The sequence below is a fragment of the Penicillium paradoxum genome (genome assembly GCF_028828445.1).
Source record: "Penicillium paradoxum strain IBT 22861 chromosome Unknown utg000007l_segment0_segment0, whole genome shotgun sequence".
Lineage (NCBI taxonomy): Eukaryota > Fungi > Ascomycota > Eurotiomycetes > Eurotiales > Aspergillaceae > Penicillium > Penicillium paradoxum.
Window position 1 is genome coordinate 5,070,300 of NW_026643185.1, and position 21,244 is coordinate 5,091,543.

A 21,244-nucleotide genomic window follows, 5' to 3' on the forward strand; every position below is an offset into this window, starting at 1 on the left:
GGGCCAAAGTACAATCGACAAAGTTGGAGCTTCGAAAGAATGCGGCTGAAGAATGATGTCAATCATCCGTGGCGGGGCAACACGGGCACATTCAACTCACCTTCACCATGACACAGGGTCGAGGACGTCCTCTCGAATCGAGTTCCAATGACCTCCCATGAAAATTACGCCGTCTTTCGCGAATGTCTATCCAACGCCATTGTCGCCCGCTCCGAGGACAAACCAAAGCCCACCAAACGGAAACAAAAGGGCAAACGAAATGAGCCTAAAGACGTGACCACCTCATCAGTCCCTACTGGAAGAGCAGACCCTGAAGAATTGGCCGAATTCGTCGATGTAAATCTACCCAGATTGCCCAGCGCAGCGCAAAGCGATGAAACCTCTTTCCAGAGAGCTAGTCTAGACAAAAGGAGACAGCCTCCAAGCTAACAGAATCAACGCTAACAACCCCAGTTCCTGGCCTCAGAAACTTTCACCTCATTCCCAACCGCCCTCCAAACCCTAAGCTTCGCCGCGATCCAGCACGACCCAGCTCTGTCAACGCTCTACGTCGCGCCGGACGCCGATACACCCCTCCCGCGCAGTACACTCGAAACCCTTACCTCCCCAATCCCAGTCAGCGTCACAGACTCGCTGCTCGTCTATGGCATAATTCCCGACGCGGCAGACTTGCTGGACTTCCTTGCCCCCGTGCTAGCGGAATATACATCGAGCGTGACAACGGGCCCACCAGTGTGGGCTAGTACGCGTGCGGACGCGTGCGAGATCTGTGAGCGCGACTGGATTCCGCTTTCTTACCACCATTTGATTCCGCGCGGGGTGCATGCGAAGGTGATTAAGAAGGGATGGCATGATGAGTGGATGTTGAATAGTGTTGCGTGGCTTTGTCGTGCGTGTCATAGTTTTGTGCATCGTATGGCGAGCAATGAGGAGCTTGCTAGGGAGTGGTTTACTGTGGAGAGGATTTGTGAAAGGGAGGATGTGCAGGATTGGGCTAGGTGGGTTGGGAGGGTTAGATGGGCGGCGAGGTAGTTGGTCTTTACATTTATATCTACTCTGCATAGTGTTCAAGGGCTCAGACCATGGAAAGCATACCTCTAGGGCTCTTGGGGAGTAATTAGGAAAGAGACATGGCATATAATCACAGCGATACATATACATGACTTTCGATCAGCAATGATCTCTAAGCAGCGTCTTCGGCAGGGAATAGCAAAAGCTTAACCCTCAGTAGCTAAGTGAACAGGCGGTCCACTGAACAGATTTTGGTTCATGGTCCAGCATGAAGTAGGCATGATTGACATAGTGAATTATGCAAAAGGCATGATAGATCAAAGCCCCAAAAGATCGGACATAACTTGATCAAGCATGAAAAAGGACTGAAAGTCTTCCATAAACATCGGATTGAATAGGACCTCGATGTATTTTATAGGAAGCAAGAATTAAACACAATTTTCCTCCCAACTTTGTACCTAACCCCGAGTTACAGTAGCAGTGACAGTCTCAGTCACCCGATCCGTCACCGTCGTAGTTTGAATCTGAGTCATAGTCTCAGTGATAGTGATAAATCCAGCCGGTGTCACTGGATTCACAGAAAGGATGCCTTTGCCCGGCTGGAGCGTCGTAGCAGCAGGTTCTGCATCATCGGCATCGGCAGATGTGCGAGTCTCTGGATGTTTGGGATCCACTATGTTTGTAGCTTGCGCTATCGCGGCAGGGACCGTGTTTTCGGCTGCAGAGGCTGAAGTTGTCGGATAAACAGTCACTTGAACGACTTTCGTGGAAGTAACATGCACTGTATCCGGAGGGGCATTCTGGGTTGGGGCGATCTCAATTGAGGGTGACACTGATGCCGCCGAAGGAGGCAGCGATGTGTAAATGGTCACAGCGATGATTCTTGTGGAAGTGATATGCACTGTCTCTGTAGGCTGCGTCTTTTTAAGGGGCTCCCCGGTTGGGGCGATCTCGCTCGAGAGCGGCAATGGCGATGCCGAAGAAGGTAGCAATGTGGTCGCGTTGATAGTCACAGCAATAATGCTTGTGGATGTGACGTGAACTGTCTCTATAGGCGCTGCATTCACACTTGTAGCATTCGCACTTGAGGGAGGCAACGACACAGGCAGAGGAGGCAAAGAAGTTGTCGGATAAACAGTCACACGAACGACAGATGTTGCTGTGGAATGGATGGTCATGAATACCAACGACGTGGTTGTTGGTTCGGGCTCGGGAGCCGGTTGTCCTGTGGGTACTGCCGGTGGGACTGACGAACTGATTATAGCGGGTGCAATCTGTTGAATGGTGCTTGTCGAGAAGGGATTTGGTGATCCCTTGGTCACATAGACAATCACAGGCTCGGTTACCGTCAACACTGGCCGAAGGGTTGACACAGAAAGCTGTGCTGATGCAGATTGCCCTTGCACGGAATTCACTGGTTGGTTGGCTTTGGAAGTTGGTATCACTGGTGGATTTGTAAAAGCCTTGGTGCTGTTTGCAGGTAGAACAATTCCAGCAGCTGGGCTGTTGCTCGTGGGAACTATCGGCAACTGTGTTGCTGGCCGGCTAATAGCAGAGGTTGGATTTGCCGGTATGGCTTGTGTACCTGTGCTGTTACCTGCATTAGAGAGTGGAGCGATGATACCATCACCCTGATTGGTTTTCTGAGGGGTGATAGAGCTCGTTAACTTGGATGAAGCAATCGCCGGGGCATTGGCAGAGTACAACGGTTGAGTCGTCTGGCTGGGCGCAGGAGGCACTGCTGAATCTGCTGAAGTCTGGGGTGCATTTGGTTTCGCACTTGATGATACGCGAGGCGCTGAGGAGCTTGAGACATGTATGGGATCCACATATATAGGTAATGAACTAGTTGCTACTGGCGGCTTCTGCGAGGAAAGGCCTCGAGCAGAGCTGATAATGACGCTGGTCGGTGCTGGCACAGCTTGAGAGATGATTGGCACAGTATGAGATGCCAATGGTTTGGTAGATGTTGAAGGCAGCGATGTCACAATGTTGGCCAAGGTTGAGGAAGCAGGCGTTGTTGAAGTTGTAAGAGGTGCTATAGATGATATCAAAATATTGCCGTGAGAAACTGAAGACGATGAAGTTGAAGTTCCAAGAGGCCCAAAAGGCCATGGAAAAGGAATGCTATGGGAAATCGAGGATGAAGTAGTTGAAGTTCTGAGAGGCGCAAAGGGCCATGGCAACAGAATGCTATGGGAAATCGAGGATGATGTAGTTGAAGTTTTAAGAGGCGCAAAGGGCCATGGCAACAAAAAGCTATGGGAAATCGAGGATGATGTAGTTGTGCGGGATGAAGAGGACGCATGGGTGGTAGTTGGCTTGGTGGTCGACTTACTGGAGCTGGATGACCGATGAGTAGTTGGCTCAGCAGGACTGGCGATGGAAGTGAAATTTGGATCATCGATGGTAAACGGTAACTGGGTAGGTGCAGCAACGGGGGTGATTGTCAGTATCCCGCCACGCCGTTCGAGATCTGGCGTGAAGGGAGAAGTCGGCTCAGGGGCCTGTTCCAATTCCTGAGACTGCCAGCGAGAGATCGGGCCAGCCGAGGCAGTCCATGCCAACAGAAAGAACCAAAGGAACTGGACGCGGAGCATCCTGATTTAGAAACAACGCGAACGAGTGATTGTTGCAAGTGATCAGGATGCCACTCCGACGGAGGAAGGGGAACTGTAAAGAGAACGGGGGCACTCAGGCAGAGATATAGAGCGGTTGAATAGAATGGAAGATGTCAGCTGTATAGGTACGCATGATCAAGGAGAATATTACTGCGATATTAGTGGAAAGGCACACCAGGTGTCTTGATGGCTTGCAAAATGAAAGAATGGCTGGGTCACTAGGGAACCACAAAAAGGAATAGAAACAAAAGAATGAAGCAAGATGAAGCAGGTTCAATCTCAACCGGAAGGCAATTTTTCTTTCAGATTCTTTGCCATCGAGGATTCTGGCGAGTATATCTGCACTTGTTTCGTTGGTGCCGCTTTGGGCTTAGGGCTTCTTGACAACCGCCCATTGTTGCAAGGTTGCAAGGTCTTCAGTAGAGATGCAACTGGCTATGACCATTCTGAGAAGCAACCGCCATTGCAAGGGGCTCTTTGTGGGACGTTTCACTAGAAATAGATGGCGCGACAAAGAGACGTTGCAGTAGGCGCCCTGGTCAATGGCGCGTGGTGATTGGTCGGCTGCAGGCACAGGACCACCCTCGATTCTATTGAAGACTCGAATGTTGACATATGGACTGAATACATATTGTCATAGGTTTGGCTAGTCCATTTTCTTACGTCCGGGCGCGTAAGTCGAGATGCACTGACTGTGGGCTGGTTACTCTATAATCTTCAGCAATTTAAGATGAGTTACCACCAACGTTTCATTTCCATTAGCTATCATCCACTCTTATAACTAGATGATAAGCACCGTAAAGTGAGTAGACTACGAAGTCGTAACCGCAAATGTCCCGCCAATGCCCTCGAAGGACTTGATATGGCCCAGGCTGTTCTTTGACTCCCCATAATAATGCATCCGATAGGTTCCAGCTTGCAGGGACTTCGGATTGTCGACATTGTAAAAGTCATCCTCAATATGCCACTGAATAGTCACCTCGCTTTGCCCAAGGATTTCATTGGTCCGCTTCCACAAAAAGGCCAAGTTCCAGTCACGATCATCGCGCACAACCTCCCAGCCGGAATCAGTTTTTCTTTCGACAGCAGCATAAGTCGATTCTAGATGCAGATTGTTGCGTGGGTTAGCACCCACAAAGACAGTCTCGACAATATCGCCGGGGCCATAGGGTCCATTTTCCGGGTTCGATAGCACATTTCCATAGGACTTGCCCAAGGGTTTCCCATCATACACAACCCCTGTTATGAAGCTCAAGGAATTGTTGGTATTGATTGGGGGATTGGGACCGGGCTTGATGGCAGGAAGTTTGGCAACCTCTGATGTGGTCCCCAGATATGGCAGGTAGGTGAGAGTCAGATTGATGTACGCCGCCAAGGTATTCGGGCCGTATAGCGTAGACGCGCCTTCGTACCGTTGGACACCGTATTCTTCCTCGGTTGTCACATAGTGAGCGTAGGTGTTTGACGGAGCTCCCAGGACAACTTGAGGGTCGGAAACTGAAAGATGTTGCTTTGCTCCCTTCGCAATAGCCTCCTTCCAGCGTCTGCCAGACATCGTGGTAGCCTCGCTGGTGGAGATGATGATAAACAGCTGGCCCACTCGCAGAACTTGAATATCAACAATGTCTGCGGCCCATGCATACGGTTGAGTGAGTCGGCCAATGTCCAAAAGCACCTTTTTGGGAGCTTGGCACTCCTGCTGCTTTTTGGTCGGCTGGTGAATGAATGCACGCGCAACTTGCCACAGGGGGTTCTTTGAAGCCGGACCAGTGGCGTTCTGGGTAAAGTCAAATGCACCCGGTCCATCGGTGGTTCCAGCAGCAAATGAGTACCCCATAGCCGCAGGGCACGTCGTCAGCGTACTCGAGTTGAAGGGCGAGGGGAATGTATAGCCATCCATATTTTGATATACATGGAAAGCTTTGACTGCTGAACTTCCAGTGACCTTGATAGGGTTGGTGTTCATCTGTTCATAGAGTTTCTTTGCTGCAGAATACTGGCGCCGTCCAATCTCGAAGCAACTCTTCGCTCCATTGTCTTGCTCACGGAAGAATGGACCTCGACCATGGCAATCTTCGTTTCTGCCACCGCAGGTGCTGTCTGAATATCGGCACCTCTGTCCAGAGCCATCTTCACACCAAGCTCCTAAGATGTTAGGGCTTGTGTCTCCGACATTGGCTTGGGAGAATCCAATGACGGCATCGTCAGTGAATCTCGCATCGTCTTTGATGCTGCGCTCGAAGAGATAAGCTGCGACACCCTTATTGTCACCAGTGACCAGACTGTTATTGTTATACAGAGAGGTACCATGAACAGGGAACCATGTCAGGACTGCCGTTGTTTTGCTGTCCGATTCGCGATCGAACCGGATGAGAGAAAGAGTTTTTTCAACATCAGCAGAATAACGTGCCCTTTCTTCCTCAGGGTTGTGTTCATATGAATAAGGACTACGGTTAATATTGGTGTCCTGCAAGTCGATGGACCCAACGGAAAGCCGACCTGGCGCCAGGTTTTCATGAGCGCGGATGATTGACAGAATAGTACCATCGACGATAGCTTGGTAGCTCTGTTTGTCAAATCCCAGCGAAGGAATTTGAGGAAGCAGGTAGTTTGTCCACGCTCCAGGCCCGGAGTGCGAATGTGTTCCTGTCATTGCGACGTTGTGTTCGCCGTACCGTGCATACTTCCCACCGAGCGCACTGAGACCCTGCAGAACACCATGTCGCACAGCCGTATCACCTGTGAGTATGTCGAGGACCAGGTACACAAATGTCTCATCGGGCTTGTTTGGGTCTGCGAAGATGAATGCGCGAGAATACAGTCTCTGCTTTAAACCAGTGCCTCGTTGGTCCAAACTAGCATAACCACCGAAAGCAATCTCCACTACCGGTCTATGAAGCAATATTAGTCCAATAGCCCAACAAGGAAGAAAGGATGGATGAACGTACCCTGTTATATCTGCCTTGCCCGCTCCGACCAAAAAGATATCATCAGCTGCTGCCTTGTTTGCCCTATGTTTCCACTGGTTGAAGTTCGAACTGAAATGAGGCAAAGGCGACTGCGACTGATTATCGATCTTGAAGACTGCAATCAACTGCAAAATCACCAGTGCGGCAAGAGTCACCCCAGCAAAGGTAACGCCCATTCGAAGGTTAGCCATGGTGGGGAATGATCGCCAATATAGCACAAGTTATATAGGATTATGGCATCCGCAAAAAAAAGCCTTGCCAATGATCTGAGAAGACTCGAAAAGCCGAGAGGAATTCCACGCCTTCCGAGGAAGACATGGGTATTTATACAAGTCAACCAGCGGGGGAATCCAGCGGACCACGAACCTGTTAGTCCCGAAGATCATCGCCCAAGTATCCCAAGAACGGGAGAGAAGCTAAGAGTTAGTGTACATGAAGTACTCCTTACTCCGTACTTCGTAGGTGACGTCCGTCTAAGCGATAGGCAGAGGCTGGGATCGTCATCCATAGTACTTCACACTCCCCAAAAGAGGAATAGGCTCTGGCTGAACTCCCCCGCATGGGGTAGGACTTGATGTGATATGCCTGCTGATCGGGCATGCGAAGCGACTCGCTTACAGTGATTTGCGGCCAGTCACTGAGTTGAGAACATGCATTTGTCCTCAGGCACCTCGGGAAAAACTGTTGAATTTGGTTAGGATCATCGGTGCAGAGTCCAGCAAGCATCCTACAGGGCAATGGCCTTACCATTTACCTAAATCTTCAGCCCTGTTCTTGTTGGTGTATCCCATGACTCGGATGTAACTGTGAGAAATCCCATTTTTAGAATATATTAATTATGTCACGATTAGACGTACTCTTTCATCCATTTGAGGTCTCCCAAGGTCGTTACCTAAGTACATACTTCGGTGTATAAATATGCATAACTCGAGATCACGTGCCATATACCCACTTAGTCATTTCTATGCATCTTGAAGCTCACCGCCTTCGTATAGCAATCGTTCTCAGATTAATCTACGGATTCTAGTCTTGACATCCATACACCAAGACCACTCAAAAATGCCTCTCATTAACGAATCCCACGACTCTCTGCCATGTATGAATCGACCATAGACACAGATTGTCCATTTAGAACCCAATAACTAACCCTTATCGCCAGACATTGATGCCGCACCCACTGCCTCCGCGCAAGCGCAAGCGCAACAGCTCATCAATGCAGACCTATCCTCCGAGCATGCTACTACACTACACCCTTGGATTCCAGAAGCACGAGAACCCAAGTTCACCCCGTTCATGCAACAAGAAATCGCTCGCAAAGCGCAAGGAGCACCCCTCACAGGCGGAATCGACCTATCCCGTTACGAAGCACCAGAAGGCCCAACTCGCACATCAGACACCGATGCACCCAATCTAGACGAATGGCGCCAGACCCTACAGAAGGCCTACGCGTCAAGCTCGCATCTGTCCAAGCGCCACGAGAACCTGACTCTGCTGGAAGAGTATGGCAAGAATGCGTGGCTGATTGGCAATTCGCAGCTTGAGGAGATTCTCGGTTCTCTGGAGAAGGAGCTGGCAGAAACGAAAGAGGCTGCCGAGGAAGTGAACAAACAGAGAAAGATTGCACAGGAGGCGAGCCAGGGCGAGCTGGTTGGTCTGGAGGAGACGTGGAAGCGTGGTGTCGGTGCGATTCTTGATGTCGAGCTTGCGTCGGAGGGTCTGCGCATGCAAATTCTTGAGCATCGGCGGCAGATGGCTCAGCAGCAGGCGCGCTAAGGAACAAAAACTTTCGTCTTGTCTGTGTACTTTTCCATAAATGAAAGCGTGTCTCTTTAGCAGGCTAAGCGGGGCTAGCACCTTTCTGTTTGGCCGTGCGACTTGACCATGTTCTTTGTCGCACGGTCTGCTTGGTGGAACGCTTGCATGGTGGAGTGTCATATGTGCGACTTGAGGGTCGCTCTGCGCCTGGTTCCTGCGTCCATGAACGCCTAGGTTTACCGGCCTTGGTGTATCATGTATCGCCTTGACTTTTCCGCCGAGAACTTCTGTTCATCGCAGGGCTGTGAACACTGTGTGCTCGGTACATTCTCATCTACAACCACCACCATTGATCTCGGGCTACGGAGTACAACTTCCAAAGTTTTGATTGAGGCTGGCAAATTCTCATCCCAGCTCTGACAAAAGCCTTTACATCTGTGTGAGGATAGGAGAGGAGTCAGTCGCTGATATAGCCGGGTACTGCGGGTCGGCTCCGGATATTGCAGAAGATTCAATGAATAATAGCTCATATCAGAGCTTTTCTCTCCAAGTACAGTTTCCTGTCGCACTATCCTCTTATCCATATTAGGCCTTGAAATTGACAATTAATGTAATTTGCTTGCTGTACGCTCCATTATGCTAGTCGAAAAAGATGAACTGAATGTTTTCTAAAAGGACCAATGGACCCATCCATGGATCATACCAAAGAAATCCTCATCCTCACACCTTCGGCATAACAACATCAACACCAATTCCATCTTCCGAGATCTTCACAGGACCCAAAATCACCTTCTTGCCTTTGACATGAACCCCCTCCGCCTCAGCCTTTGTATTCCAATCCACAAGTCGTCGACACATACCCTCCAGAGTGTTAATAGGCGGGTTATAACCCAACCCACCTAGTTCCGGCGCCAGCTTCGCCCGCGAATCATCCGCAAACACATTAACATTCAAGATAGAGAATAGCGACGGCTGAATCTGCTCCAGATCATGGGGCAACCTCGGCAGCCACGAGAGATAGTTAATCTGCAAGAAAGCGTAAACCTCTACGAAGTACGCCATAACCAAGAACGGCACGGGCTGTAGCTTCGGGAAAGAAGTCGGCGTCTTAGACAGCGTCTCAAGCAACAGATACATATCACTAAACGCAATAGCCGGGCTGGGATCACTGACGACAAACGCCTGTCCACCGGTGTTTGGAAGCTGGGAACCCGGCTCGCTCTGCTGGATCAGACGTTGTTCGTAGAGGAGATGGGCGAGGGAGACGTTTTCGGCGTGCACGAAGCTCTGCATAATCGGGTGAGCCCAGGTTGGGTTACCGCCGTTGCGGAGGTAAATGTCCGTGACAGCAGCATTGGCTTCGCCGCCTGTGCCGTAGATACCGTTCGTGGGTCGAATGCAGCCGGTGCGGAAGTTAGATGTTAGATCGTCGGCTGCGCGGACGAGCCGTTCTGCTTCGGTTTTGGTGACGGCGTAATTGCTGAAAAATTGTTCGTGGGATTCGGGCAGTTTGGTTGAATCGCTGATTACCTGCACTACGCGTGAGGGCTCGGTTGCCCACGGGGCGATCCAGAAGTTTGGCTGGTGCAGGGCGATGGAGCCGGAAGATGTTGAGATGAAGACTGTGGCGCCGGCGAGTTTGGAGGCGTTGAGAATGTTCCGTGTGCCATCGACATTGACCTTGCTGCAGAGCGGTAGGAAGCTCTTGAGACGGTCTTGAGGACGGATTACGGCTGCTGTGTGGTAGACTGTCAAGGGGAGCTTGGTGACTGTTGCATTCCATGGCTCTGCGAATGCAGCTGTCACTGCGAGTTCGTCGGTGACGTTGGTTTTGATCCAACCCACACCTTGGCTGAGGATGTTCTGCTCCGGGGAGGCTAGATCCAGAATACGAATGGCCTTGGGGTCTTCGCCACGTGCCAGGAGATGAGATACTATCCAAGCCCCAACTAGGCCTATACCTTGTGATCAGTGGATGGTTGTATTAAGAGATACCTTGTATCTAGACGTACCGGTTCCACCAACGATCACATATCGGCGGGATTGCTTTGGTGGCAGGCTCTTGGTCACATCGATGGGGGCTTCCAGGCTCTTCTTGTAGGTAGCATTGATTTCTTCGACCGTCCAACGATGGGGCGATAGCTTGTGTGCCTCTTTAGCGACTACCTTCATAGCAGAATTCACTCGACACAGGTAGGCAGCACCTAGAGCCAGGCCAGCTGCTATGAGCCACATGATGGCGATGCTAAATGGTTACTTTTCCAGGTGTTTGCGTTTCACAAGGTTTTAATGGAGAAAGATTACAAAAGAGCGTGGGAGTCTAGGTCCAAAAGAAAAAGTTGGCTATAGGGCTGTTCGAAGGTTTGGCCTCCTGGAGCAGCATGCTGTTTCAAACAAATTGGAATCTCCAGTCGGTTCCTCAGATTGATCGCGGTTCGATCGGATCAGATCTATTTTGGCAGATCGCTTAGGCCTTAGTCGCTTCGGTTATTTTAAACGAGCGACCCAGGGCCCTCTGTGGCCAGTGAGAACAACAGCAGCATCCGGAGTTGACCCGAACTGCACACCATCGATCCATTCAAACCGGGAGTCAACGGATCTGATTGAATAGAGACCCATTTGCACCAGAGATTTTCCTGTCATTTGCGACCAAGCAGGTTTATGGAATAGGGGGTACCTATATTTAGCAGTTCTAGGTCTCGAGACATCAGACCTCAGGTTTGAAGCACTTCTTCTTTCACAGGTGGCGTTGACGTTTTATATGTTGTACATGGTCGATGGAATGGATCAGAACCCCTACTGCACGACCCGGAGCATCTAATATTCCGGGGGCTCGGGACTCTTCGCTTCGATATCACTTTCGCCAAGATCCTCCGTCCTATATGATAGACCACATGCAACAGGCGACACATGGCCACAGGCCGTATTCTAGGAATTGCGATACACCTTACGCCCTAGCTCAGCACTTTAGCGAGGTTGAAACTCTTGAAATTTGAAATCGGCAAACCGGCACGCTAGGACACCTGCAACCCACTTTTTTCGGGGTTAATAGGGGCGTGGAGACGATTGGGTCGACACACATTCAGATGGGGACATGTGAATGATGGAGTCTTTGCTCGTTGCCCATGGGGCCCCATACCATCTACAAAACGGGGCATGGAGGAGTATAGAAATGGATATTAGGCAGTACTCTGGTGCTCCGATAATAGATACCCAGTTGCTCTGCTTTCGGGGAAAGCTGGCCTGTGTCTCCCAAGCTACATCCCATGCAGTCGAGAGATCATCTTCCGATGCACACGTTGTGCTCGTCAAATATGCTTATCATCTCGGCTCCACCTTCGGAAGATTCCAAGGTGCCCAGCTCAAGGCTGTTTGGATGTTAAACGCCGACTTCACTTCCGAGGCTATGTATGCTGCTTCCCCCTGGACGGTGTTCTGAATCCGTCTCAGCTGCAGGCTTTCCTCCAGCTTGTCTATCGTTTGACTCAATCATCCCCATTTCTGAAAACAGAGAAACACTAGCCCCGCGCTCTTATCTTGGGACGAAGATCGCAGGACAAAGGAGCTACCTAGCCATATCTTTTCCTTTCGATTAATAAGATCCCCTAATTCTCGAATAACGTGTTCCATAATCTCGGGGATCCCTCACAGGCCCTATTTCACTGTCCACTGCCCTAAAAGCCCTCGTGGGAAGCGTCTGAGAATGGCATCTCAGTGCCCTCATTCGGCATCCCAAGAAAAATTTCCCCAAAAGACGGAGAGCCCGTCCCAAGACTCCGACTCTATCGTGTCTATTTCTACAGTAGACACGAAGACCGACCATGATGCATTGGGAAAGGCGTTAACGGCTCGCGCCTCGCGAAGCTCTCACATGTCACTGTCGGGACGGATAACGACCGTCGCAACTAATGCCACCACCGACCCCGACTATGAGGTCGATTGGGATGGCGAGGATGACCCACAGAACCCCAAAAACTGGAATTTCGGATACAAGTCCATGTGCATCTTGTTTCTGTCATGGAACACCCTCATCGTGTGAGTATTTATATTCGATCTACCATGGCATGAGAACTTCTAGCTAATTCACTTGGAAGTGTGCTGTATTCAACATCTTATACATCAGGTACCGCATTGATTGCTGAGGAGTTCGGTCAGCCCAAGACCATCGTCACCCTCGGCCTGACCTTCTACCTCTTCGGTCTTGCCATTGGATCCATGTTCATGGCCCCGTTGAGCGAAGTCTACGGAAGGAAACCCGTCTGTGTGATCTGTCTTGCCGTGTTCACCGTCTTGATCATTCCCTGCGCGCTAGCTAAATCTGTTACGACACTGATCGTAGTTCGCACTATTGCTGCTTTCTTTGGTAGTGTCATGATCTCCGCGGCGCCTGGTATGGTGGCTGATCTGGTGGATGATGAGCACCGTGCACTTGCGATCTCTGTTTGGAGTATCGGGCCGCTAAATGGACCGGGTATGTCCTTTATTCTATCCTCTTTTTATACCGCAATGGATCCATTGCTAACAGGCTTTAGTCGTTGGTCCTGTTATCGGAGGCTTCGTCACTCAATATCTTGGCTGGCGCTGGATGTGCTGGATCACGCTCATTCTCTCCGCTATTGCATTGGGATTCGCGATCATACTGAAGGAAACATATGCCCCAGTACTGCTCCAACAGAAAGCAACCAGACTTCGCAAGGAGAGCGGCGAGCTCCGCTGGTGGAGTCGCTATGATCAGAAGGAGAACCTTTCTGAGATCCTCAAGTTGAACCTCAGTCGTCCATTTGTGATGGCAGTTACCGAGCCAATCTGGTATGTTCCTTAGCCCTTGTAAATGCGCCAGATATTCATTGAAGCACGACGCTAACCGACTCTCCAGTATCTTCTGGGACATCTACATCGCAATCATCTACGGCATTCTGTACCTCTGTTTCATCGCCTACCCAATCGTCTTCCAAGACATCCGCGGCTGGGGCCTAGGCCTGTCAGGTCTAGCCTTCCTCGGCATCGGCATTGGTGTCTTACTCACAATTGCCTGCGAGCCTCTAATCCGGCGGCTCATCAACAGCCACGCTAAAGACCCCGAAACCGGCAAGCCACCCCCGGAAGCAATGGTCTCATTCGTATGCATCTGCGCAGCAGTCATTCCGATCGGCGAACTCTGGTTTGCATGGACCTGTTCTCCAGCTTCAATCCACTGGATTGCACCCTTGCTAGCGGGCATCCCGTTCGGCGCAGGTAATACTGGCGTCTTCATCTATGCGTCCAACTACCTCACCCACAGCTACGGTATGTATGCTGCTTCTGCTCTGGCCGGTAATTCCGTTATTCGGAGTGTCCTTGGTGGTGTGCTACCACTTGCTGGCTCTTATATGTATGCTAGTCTGGGGCCTAATTGGTCGGGTACCTTGCTGGGGTTGTTGGAGGTTCTTATTGTGCCGATTCCATTTGTGTTTTACAAGTATGGACATAAGATCCGTATGAGGAGTCCTCTTATTATGCGCATGCAGGAGGAGAAGAGGAAGTTGGAGGGGAAGCGGGCTAGGAGGCAGCTTCAGCTTCAGCAGGCGAGCCAGTCGGATGAGGAGAAGGCTGAAGAGGTTGCTTAGCTTGAGGTTCTTGGGTCGCTTTTTGATGTACGTCCCGATGCCCCTCGGCTTATTCTTGGGGTGGGCGAAAAGTTACTTTTTAACAAAATGTTTAATGTCTGAATGCTCGTCTAACTGCTCTGCGTGTATGGAGTCAATGTCAAGACTACATATATACACTTTTGACCTCACTTTTAACCAAGCAAGCTGATAAACACGACCTATCTTATGGCCATGTGCTATACCAAGTGGATATCATGATAAATAACACAAATTCCTATGTAGATACCAAGGGGCCTAATAGAAAGGGATTTAAGTGTCAAATAGAAAATCTCTGTGTTTCTAAAAATTCCTCGATCTATGACCGATTTTGTATGCAATCTGGTCATGTTCACAGGTGATTCATCAGTGAATAGACTGTATCATCCGCTCTACTTGCTGGGAATTGCAAAGGATCCGCTCATACTCGCCGAGTGCAATAGCTCCTGCTGGGAAAACCATGATTGCCTCGATGTACACTGGACGAGGGAACACCGTGGAAGGCCTCTGACTTGACCGGTTTGCGTCTTTAGCAGTCGAAGAGAATGAAGATGGTGGCAGCGCTGGCTCCGACTCTCTAACATAGCCCAGAACATTCAACCATGCCCCCACGCGCAGATCTTCGGCGGTCAGGTCCTCAAGGAGGGCATTGACATCGACAGATACAGAGCTTGGCGCAACCTTGCTGCGTGGATAGTTGTGTTCCAGGATCAGATGTCCGGTGGCGATGGTATAGTGCGTCACGCTGTGTGCGACAAAGAACGTAGATCATCGTTAGTCTTGCAAATCCTCGAAGCTATACTACTTTGTTCTCTGCTCTATACCGGACGCACCAGCCAAGAAAGCGGATCTTCGAGTCCGCCTGTAGAGATGAGAGATCGGATAGGAACGCGCGAGTCGAGGGACGCGGTCCATTCATCTCTGCGCTATTGAAACAGGACGTTTGACATTGTAAAGCGATAAAGCGCGGCAATTGGAAGAGAAAAGAAAAACAAAAGATCGAAATGTCACAAACACATCGGTCTTGTTGTCGCACGTGACTGGCCTTACTGTGTATGTCATAGGCCCAGCGAGGGGAAACCCGGGCGCTCTCCCCTCCAACTTTGCATTCATCCAGAATTATCTGCCTGAAAGCATTCCCCAACGAGACGTGTGCCCCGAGCCATACCGGTCATTTGGAGCTTATTATCACTAATCTTATCTCACCTGTCAGCTCACTGAGTTTGCTTGGAGCCTATTGCTCCACCTGACTTGCAGCAAAGAAATCAACCTACTCTCCACTCCTCCGGATTTTAGGCAACTGTCTGGTCTGCTTTAGGTATATTTCTGACTCCTGAGGGTCTATCATATCTTTTGATTTCCTTTGGTTCTTAGTTACACAGACACCGATATCACCATGTGGTCTTGGTTTGGCGGGGCCGCCGCTCAGAAGCGAAAGGATGCGCCCAAGAACGCTATCCTAACGCTGCGCGAGCAGTTGGATATGCTGCAAAAGCGCGAGAAGCACCTTGAGAGCCAGATTGCGGATCAGGAGGCTTTGGCGCGGAAGCATATCAACACAGATAAGAATGGTATGGATGCAGATCTTACAGATTATTGCCGAACATCTATCTAAGAGTTTCGGATGGTGGCTAACTATGTATTTATCTTTTCTTATGTTAAATAGCTGCCAAAAATGCCCTCCGACGGAAAAAAGTTCATGAGAAGAACCTCGAGCAGACAACGGCGCAGACCATGCAGCTCGAGCAGCAGATATACTCCATCGAAGCTGCGAATATCAATCACGAGACCTTGGCTGCGATGAAGCAGGCCGGTGCCGCTATGAAGCAGATCCACGGTGGAATGAAGCTCGAGGATGTCGACAAGACGATGTACGTTGCTGCCGGGCTAAGGCTTTTGTTATACGATGTTACAGCCGTACTGATCATCTGCAGGGAGGAGCTCCAAGATCAACATGCGCTCAGCGCCGAAATCGGAAGCGTCATCACCAGTTTCCCTATCGGCGAACAGCCCGACGAGGAAGAGCTCGAGGACGAATTGGGGGCTCTGGAGCAGGAGGCTATGGACGCGAAGATGCTCAACACCGGAACTGTACCAGTGGGCACTCAACTGGACCGGTTACCAGCTGTGGGGAACACAGATCGTATGTTGGAACGAAATCCTATATCTAAGCGGCATATGTATCGTTTACTAACCATGCGGGTTGCACAGTCAAACACCCCACCAAGGCACAAGAAGAAGACGACGAGGAAGCCGAGCTGGCGAAGTTGCGCGCGGAAATGGCCATGTGACAGCCTCTTACCTCCAGCCACGCGACCAATGCAGCTTCGTTTTCTCCGTTGAAATTTCATCCGTCAACTCTTCCTTTGTTCCTTGCCTTACCCTCGCATGCATGACCCGGCCGTTCTATCAAGCAAGCCTCTTTTTGCCTTTTGTTCTCGGTGCTGACTTTCCGAATTACTTACTTTTACTCTTTTTTACCTAACTATCTTCCTCTCCATATGATTCAGCATTAACTGCTCATTTACGGCATATCACGCCGATCTGTCTTGCCCTCTGTCACTTTTCCATCTGGCTGTTTCACTCACCAACACCCTTTTCCAGACCAACTCGATCGATCTCTTGGGTCCCTATTGTTCATTTTTGCTTTTGAAATGGAGTTTCTAGATGACTTCGGTTTATTCTTTCTTTCTTTCTTTCTATCTATCTATTGGTGTAAGCTATGATCCTAATTCTACATTTTCAACCTGGAATACGCATTCGGATTTGATGTTGTAGTTACTACCTACATGCAACCCTGGATGTAGCTATCCAACATTTACCAAGTGAAGTACACGCATGGCATCATGGATCTGTAGCACCTACTATAGGTAGTTATGCCATATGCTACAATGTGTTTACCATACTCTGCCTTCCTTCAAGGCCGCTCAGACCGAGAACGACACCTTTCCAGAAAGCCCCAGAAGAGCAAACTTACTCGGTTAGACCAACGAGGTAACCAACTACAAAGAGGCAAAACATATTCGTAAAAAAGATGGTTCATTATTATCTGAAGTTCCAGCACTCAAGAAATAGAGTGCTAATATGGACCGAGAAAGAGAGAACCATTCAATAGATCATGAAGATGAAAATCCACCCATGACACATGTCGAGAATGCAAAAGCACCCTCCAAGCACAAAGAAAAAAAAAACTCCGGCGTTCGCCCGCCATGTCCAGCCACCCAGCCCATGCTAACCCGTAAATTTCGCCGACGCACAAGAAAAAAGAAAAGAAATTAAATCCAGGATTTAGGGGTACCAAGCGTAGCTCTTAGTGGGCTGAGTACGCTCGCCGTCCGTGGTCTCGGTGCTCCACTTGGACTTCCACTGAACTTCCTGCGCCGCAGCATCGAGGAGAGCTTCCTTGCACTCAGGAGGGAGCAACGCGATGATCTCGGGGCTCATGAACTCAGGATGCTGGGGGTTGGCGACGCTGACCAGACCGTTGGGGCCGATATCGTGCACATCGCCGTCGGGACCCGGGATGCCCATGTTTGAATACTGGGGGGATTCGTAAACGACATCCTGGATAATGTAGCGGTCGTGGAGATGAGCGGGAACAGGAGGGAAGGTGGTGGTGGATTGTTGAGTAGAGCTTTCGCCAGTAACAGCCTCGCGCGACTCTTCGGGTTTGTGGGGGATTGGATCTCCGGGGGCAGGGGAACTTCCGTTGGCGAGGTTCATTGAGTCCATGTCCGTTGTCAATTCAGTCGAGCCGGTCGCTGGAGCAGGTGGGACGCGCTCCCAGCGGGCGTGAGTAGGCTGCATGATCTTCGGATACTGCATGGTGTTGGTGTGGACATCGTAAACTCCACCCAGGTTCGCACGGCGCATTTCGGCGAGTTTCGAGTTGAAGTTGCTAGAACATGCGTTAGTTGACAGGTTTCAATGGGTTGCTCGCAATCAAATTTGGGCTCACCTTGCAGCACGGGCATGCTCGAGCATCCAGTTGTCATCAGTAACTGGGACGCGACGTTTCTTGATATCAACTGGCTTTCCGCCTGCAAGAGGAACCGAGGGCGCATTGGTATGGTAGACACTGCTCGCGCCGTGCCAAGCGACATACTGGTTCCTGTTGTAAGTTTCTCCAGGTCCTGGCAGTCTGTCTTCTGGAACAACTAGCTCGCCCTCCACATCGCCGCGCTCACGAGCAGCGGCCTCGTCGTAATCATCAGTGATCTTTTTGCCGCCGACGATGATCTTTGCGCCGAACTCGCGGAACACAGATCGCGCGGTCACGACACCAATGGCACGTCCTTTGTAGGAGTGGGGGATGAGTTCGCGTTCAATCAAATCACGCTTGGCATCATCGTCAATAATGATCTTGTAAAGCATCTTGTGCTTCTGGAAAAACAGGTAGGAGTCACGGAAACCAATGCAACGGGCGGGTTCAGTCGACAACATGTAGAGACGGTCTCCACGGCCAAGGATCTTGAAGGTACGGACTCGGTACTCACGTCCACCTTGGAGATGACCATTCTCGTCGACCTTGGTGGCGCCAATTGGGTCGGGTGGGATCGACACCTCGTCGTTAATCACATCCATCATGTTTCCTTCTTTGTCGACAGGAACCTGTGTGAGATGGGAAGGTCCACGGTTGCGCGCCCAGCGTCCGCCACTAGCAGCAGGGCGACCACGGCGTCGTTTCACTGGGGTAGTTACTCGAAGTGGTGTCTCGCCGTCAGGCGCATCCCATTCAGGCCGAGGGTTCTTAGGTGGACGACCGATGCGACGTTTACCGCGGGGTGGAAGTGACGGGCGGCCAGGACCATAGGAAGGCGTATTGTCGGTATCGGGGATAATTGAGTCTTCTGCGGGGGTCGATACACTCAATTCCTCTTCGGGCTTGGGTGTAGTTGTAATTTCGCGAGGCTGAACTTCCGCGCTTTCGGCTTTGGCTTCAGGTTCAGCCTCGAGCTCAGGATCTTTCTCTGGGGAACTTTCTTTTTCGGGTTCGGGTGAGGAATGATGGGAAGAAGGCGCGTCAATCATCTCCTCATCAGACCCATCTGGAAGTGTTGGTACATTTTCTGAAGCTGGTTAATCGCAAACGCGTCTAACGGGAGCGTGGAATTTTGAATGGTGGGACGTGGTTTTTATCGCAGGTGCGGGCAAAAGCGGGGGTTGAAATCAACTTACTGATCAACTTCGCAGCCGCCTGGGCGGCCGCCCTTGACTTTCGAGGCATTTTGTCGATGGTTGATCGATGCTGGGGAAGCGCGAATGGGGAGGAATAGCTGTTTTGCGAAGGGCCGACCTTTTTCCGAGATCCCACTTAGTCACCCGGGACCCACTTTTATCATGCAAATCAGACAAACATCAATACAAGCCTTACCAGTGCAAACAAGGCAAATCCATATCGCTTCCTACCTCCTGACATCATATGTTCTTCATCCCCACCAACCCACCAACCCACCAACCCATCAACGGAGGATTTCGGGCAGATGTGCTGTCTGGCCGTTGATCGGCAAACATACTGCTTCTGGCTGTTCGATGTTCATTCTTTTCTAATTCTAGATTCCCAACCGCCATTGCCGGCCCAAATTGCTCATGTCAATTGGATATTACAGGCTGCCCGCATAGGACAGCATTGCGGGCTTTGTGTTACCCCCTAGTTGGGCAGTATGAGAGTGCGGGGGTTCAATGTTCAGCAAGATGAGTTCATCTATGGATCTACAACTCAATGAAGCCCCGTAAATACTCACCGATCGTTTATTGCCTCGTTCCCTTCCGAATCACATCGCCCTTATTGGGTATCAATCGTGTCAATCCAATAAAGAAACCACTGCATTGAAACACATTGGTTAATTGCTCGTATCACCACTGACCTCATTTGGGTCCCTATACATCGTACGGTGGACGCCCACTGGTTCTCCATACAGTCAATGTTCAATATCACATGTGAGTGATAGCTCCTGGTTTGCAATTCTCCCAGGCTGCTTGAACATTTCATATCTCGGGATCACTAGAAAACCGTGGATTGCGAAATATTTGCATCGTGATATCTGCCCAAGGTACTGCTTGGGGTCATATCGAATTGGCGCTACTTGTGGGGTTGAGCTCTCAAGCTAGGTAGAGCTCTGCCCGAACAGCATATCACAAGCTCCTTGTCAGGCTTCGGAATATTAACTGGTGAAACCCGACGAGCATAAGAACGTGCCCGTGAATTGTGATCATTTTCTGCAGAGAGTTGGAAGCTTGGCAGAGATTATGCGAGTACATAGCTGCTGACAAGTCCGCAGATCGTGACACCCCTTAGTGCAGATGACCTATAATTTGTAAATTAGCTCTAGGCTCGGACTCGGTCCTGTGCATAACGGAGAATGCACATTGAGCCCATGCAGGTTTCGGCTATAGGTTGTATGCTCCAAGGTTGTCGAGGAACCCGAAATTAGAATATCAACCGCACGAACCCATGATTCAATTGAAATCGAGTTCCCTAATTATAACTGGATTTGGGCTGGTAAAACGCTAAAATACCCGAGTTACTATGCCAGCGACCTTAATAAATGCCTTGCCAAGGTACCTCAGTCCAATCTTGCAACGTGAAGCAGGCAAAGTGATGCTTTTCATATAGTCGCCTGCGTTCCAAGGTTTGCGGGCTTGCAATCTCTTTTTAGTAGTCTTTCCAACTGCGTTTTTAAAGTCATTTTTACACATATATTGTTCTCAAGATACTCCGTGTACGTGGTATGAATGGTTTCAATTAGGGACTATGATTTACAATACAATCATGAGCGGTGTCAAGAGCGGTCCAAAGCCAGGCATATTTAGGCAGAGGTTGCGATTTTAATTGAACCCGACCCCTGGGCGCTACCTAATAGGTATACACCTTCGCATTCGGGTCAGGAATATTAAGAAATTACCATCTTAAATACGACAGCCTGAGAACAAATTGTGGCCAGCGGGAAATATCCAAAAAGCAAAAGTGTTAGTCAATACGGAGTAGTGTGCCCGTAGTCGGTCTCTTACTCAAAACTTTTCTTCGTGCAAGTCCAGGGTATGCGGAAATCAGATTCCATTCTTGAATTCATCTACGGGATCTTTATTTCCATCCCACACCATTCGTCATACATAAAATCGAGGGGTTAGGAAGACGATCCCCACTCCACCTCTTATAGGCATGGATACTACGGAGTACGGAGTACTCCGTCCAGGCTGAGCACCGGAGATCAGCAACAGCTCTTTTCCTAGCGTCGCGTTTCCTTCTTCTACCAGCAAGCTC

General features: G+C 50.1%; 9 protein-coding genes across 9 annotated transcripts; 4 read left to right on the forward strand and 5 right to left on the reverse strand.

Moving 5' to 3' along the window:
• Positions 1 to 147: 147 nt before the first annotated feature.
• On the forward strand, positions 148 to 1,032 carry N7457_009385 (HNH endonuclease; the record flags this gene model as incomplete). Its single annotated transcript, XM_057180428.1, has 2 exons — positions 148 to 336; positions 454 to 1,032. 2 exons carry the CDS (start codon positions 148 to 150, stop codon positions 1,030 to 1,032), a joined length of 768 nt encoding a protein of 255 aa, XP_057028814.1.
• A 437-nt stretch (positions 1,033 to 1,469) lies between these two features.
• On the reverse strand, positions 1,470 to 3,611 carry N7457_009386 (uncharacterized protein; the record flags this gene model as incomplete). Its single annotated transcript, XM_057180429.1, has 2 exons — positions 1,470 to 3,049; positions 3,350 to 3,611. The coding sequence occupies 2 exons, from the start codon at positions 3,609 to 3,611 to the stop codon at positions 1,470 to 1,472; spliced, it is 1,842 nt and encodes a 613-aa protein (XP_057028815.1).
• An 832-nt stretch (positions 3,612 to 4,443) lies between these two features.
• Positions 4,444 to 6,792, reverse strand: N7457_009387 (neutral/alkaline ceramidase; the record flags this gene model as incomplete). The annotated part of the gene is made up of 2 exons (XM_057180430.1): positions 4,444 to 6,523; positions 6,581 to 6,792. 2 exons carry the CDS (start codon positions 6,790 to 6,792, stop codon positions 4,444 to 4,446), a joined length of 2,292 nt encoding a protein of 763 aa, XP_057028816.1.
• An 868-nt stretch (positions 6,793 to 7,660) lies between these two features.
• N7457_009388 (pre-mRNA-splicing factor SPF27 family protein) lies at positions 7,661 to 8,374 on the forward strand (the record flags this gene model as incomplete). The annotated part of the gene is made up of 2 exons (XM_057180431.1): positions 7,661 to 7,697; positions 7,761 to 8,374. 2 exons carry the CDS (start codon positions 7,661 to 7,663, stop codon positions 8,372 to 8,374), a joined length of 651 nt encoding a protein of 216 aa, XP_057028817.1.
• Positions 8,375 to 9,076: 702 nt separating this feature from the next.
• Positions 9,077 to 10,591, reverse strand: N7457_009389 (putative 3-beta hydroxysteroid dehydrogenase/isomerase family protein; the record flags this gene model as incomplete). Its single annotated transcript, XM_057180432.1, has 2 exons — positions 9,077 to 10,311; positions 10,369 to 10,591. 2 exons carry the CDS (start codon positions 10,589 to 10,591, stop codon positions 9,077 to 9,079), a joined length of 1,458 nt encoding a protein of 485 aa, XP_057028818.1.
• Positions 10,592 to 12,059: 1,468 nt separating this feature from the next.
• Positions 12,060 to 13,962, forward strand: N7457_009390 (MFS transporter; the record flags this gene model as incomplete). Its single annotated transcript, XM_057180433.1, has 4 exons — positions 12,060 to 12,391; positions 12,451 to 12,827; positions 12,889 to 13,165; positions 13,233 to 13,962. 4 exons carry the CDS (start codon positions 12,060 to 12,062, stop codon positions 13,960 to 13,962), a joined length of 1,716 nt encoding a protein of 571 aa, XP_057028819.1.
• Positions 13,963 to 14,346: 384 nt separating this feature from the next.
• On the reverse strand, positions 14,347 to 14,899 carry N7457_009391 (nuclear telomere cap complex subunit Ten1; the record flags this gene model as incomplete). The annotated part of the gene is made up of 2 exons (XM_057180434.1): positions 14,347 to 14,725; positions 14,814 to 14,899. The coding sequence occupies 2 exons, from the start codon at positions 14,897 to 14,899 to the stop codon at positions 14,347 to 14,349; spliced, it is 465 nt and encodes a 154-aa protein (XP_057028820.1).
• A 477-nt stretch (positions 14,900 to 15,376) lies between these two features.
• Positions 15,377 to 16,271, forward strand: N7457_009392 (ESCRT-III subunit protein SNF7; the record flags this gene model as incomplete). Its single annotated transcript, XM_057180435.1, has 4 exons — positions 15,377 to 15,551; positions 15,647 to 15,851; positions 15,915 to 16,123; positions 16,192 to 16,271. The coding sequence occupies 4 exons, from the start codon at positions 15,377 to 15,379 to the stop codon at positions 16,269 to 16,271; spliced, it is 669 nt and encodes a 222-aa protein (XP_057028821.1).
• Positions 16,272 to 17,268: 997 nt separating this feature from the next.
• Positions 17,269 to 19,207, reverse strand: N7457_009393 (chromatin structure-remodeling complex subunit RSC7; the record flags this gene model as incomplete). Its single annotated transcript, XM_057180436.1, has 3 exons — positions 17,269 to 17,878; positions 17,939 to 19,049; positions 19,159 to 19,207. 3 exons carry the CDS (start codon positions 19,205 to 19,207, stop codon positions 17,269 to 17,271), a joined length of 1,770 nt encoding a protein of 589 aa, XP_057028822.1.
• Positions 19,208 to 21,244: the final 2,037 nt, after the last annotated feature.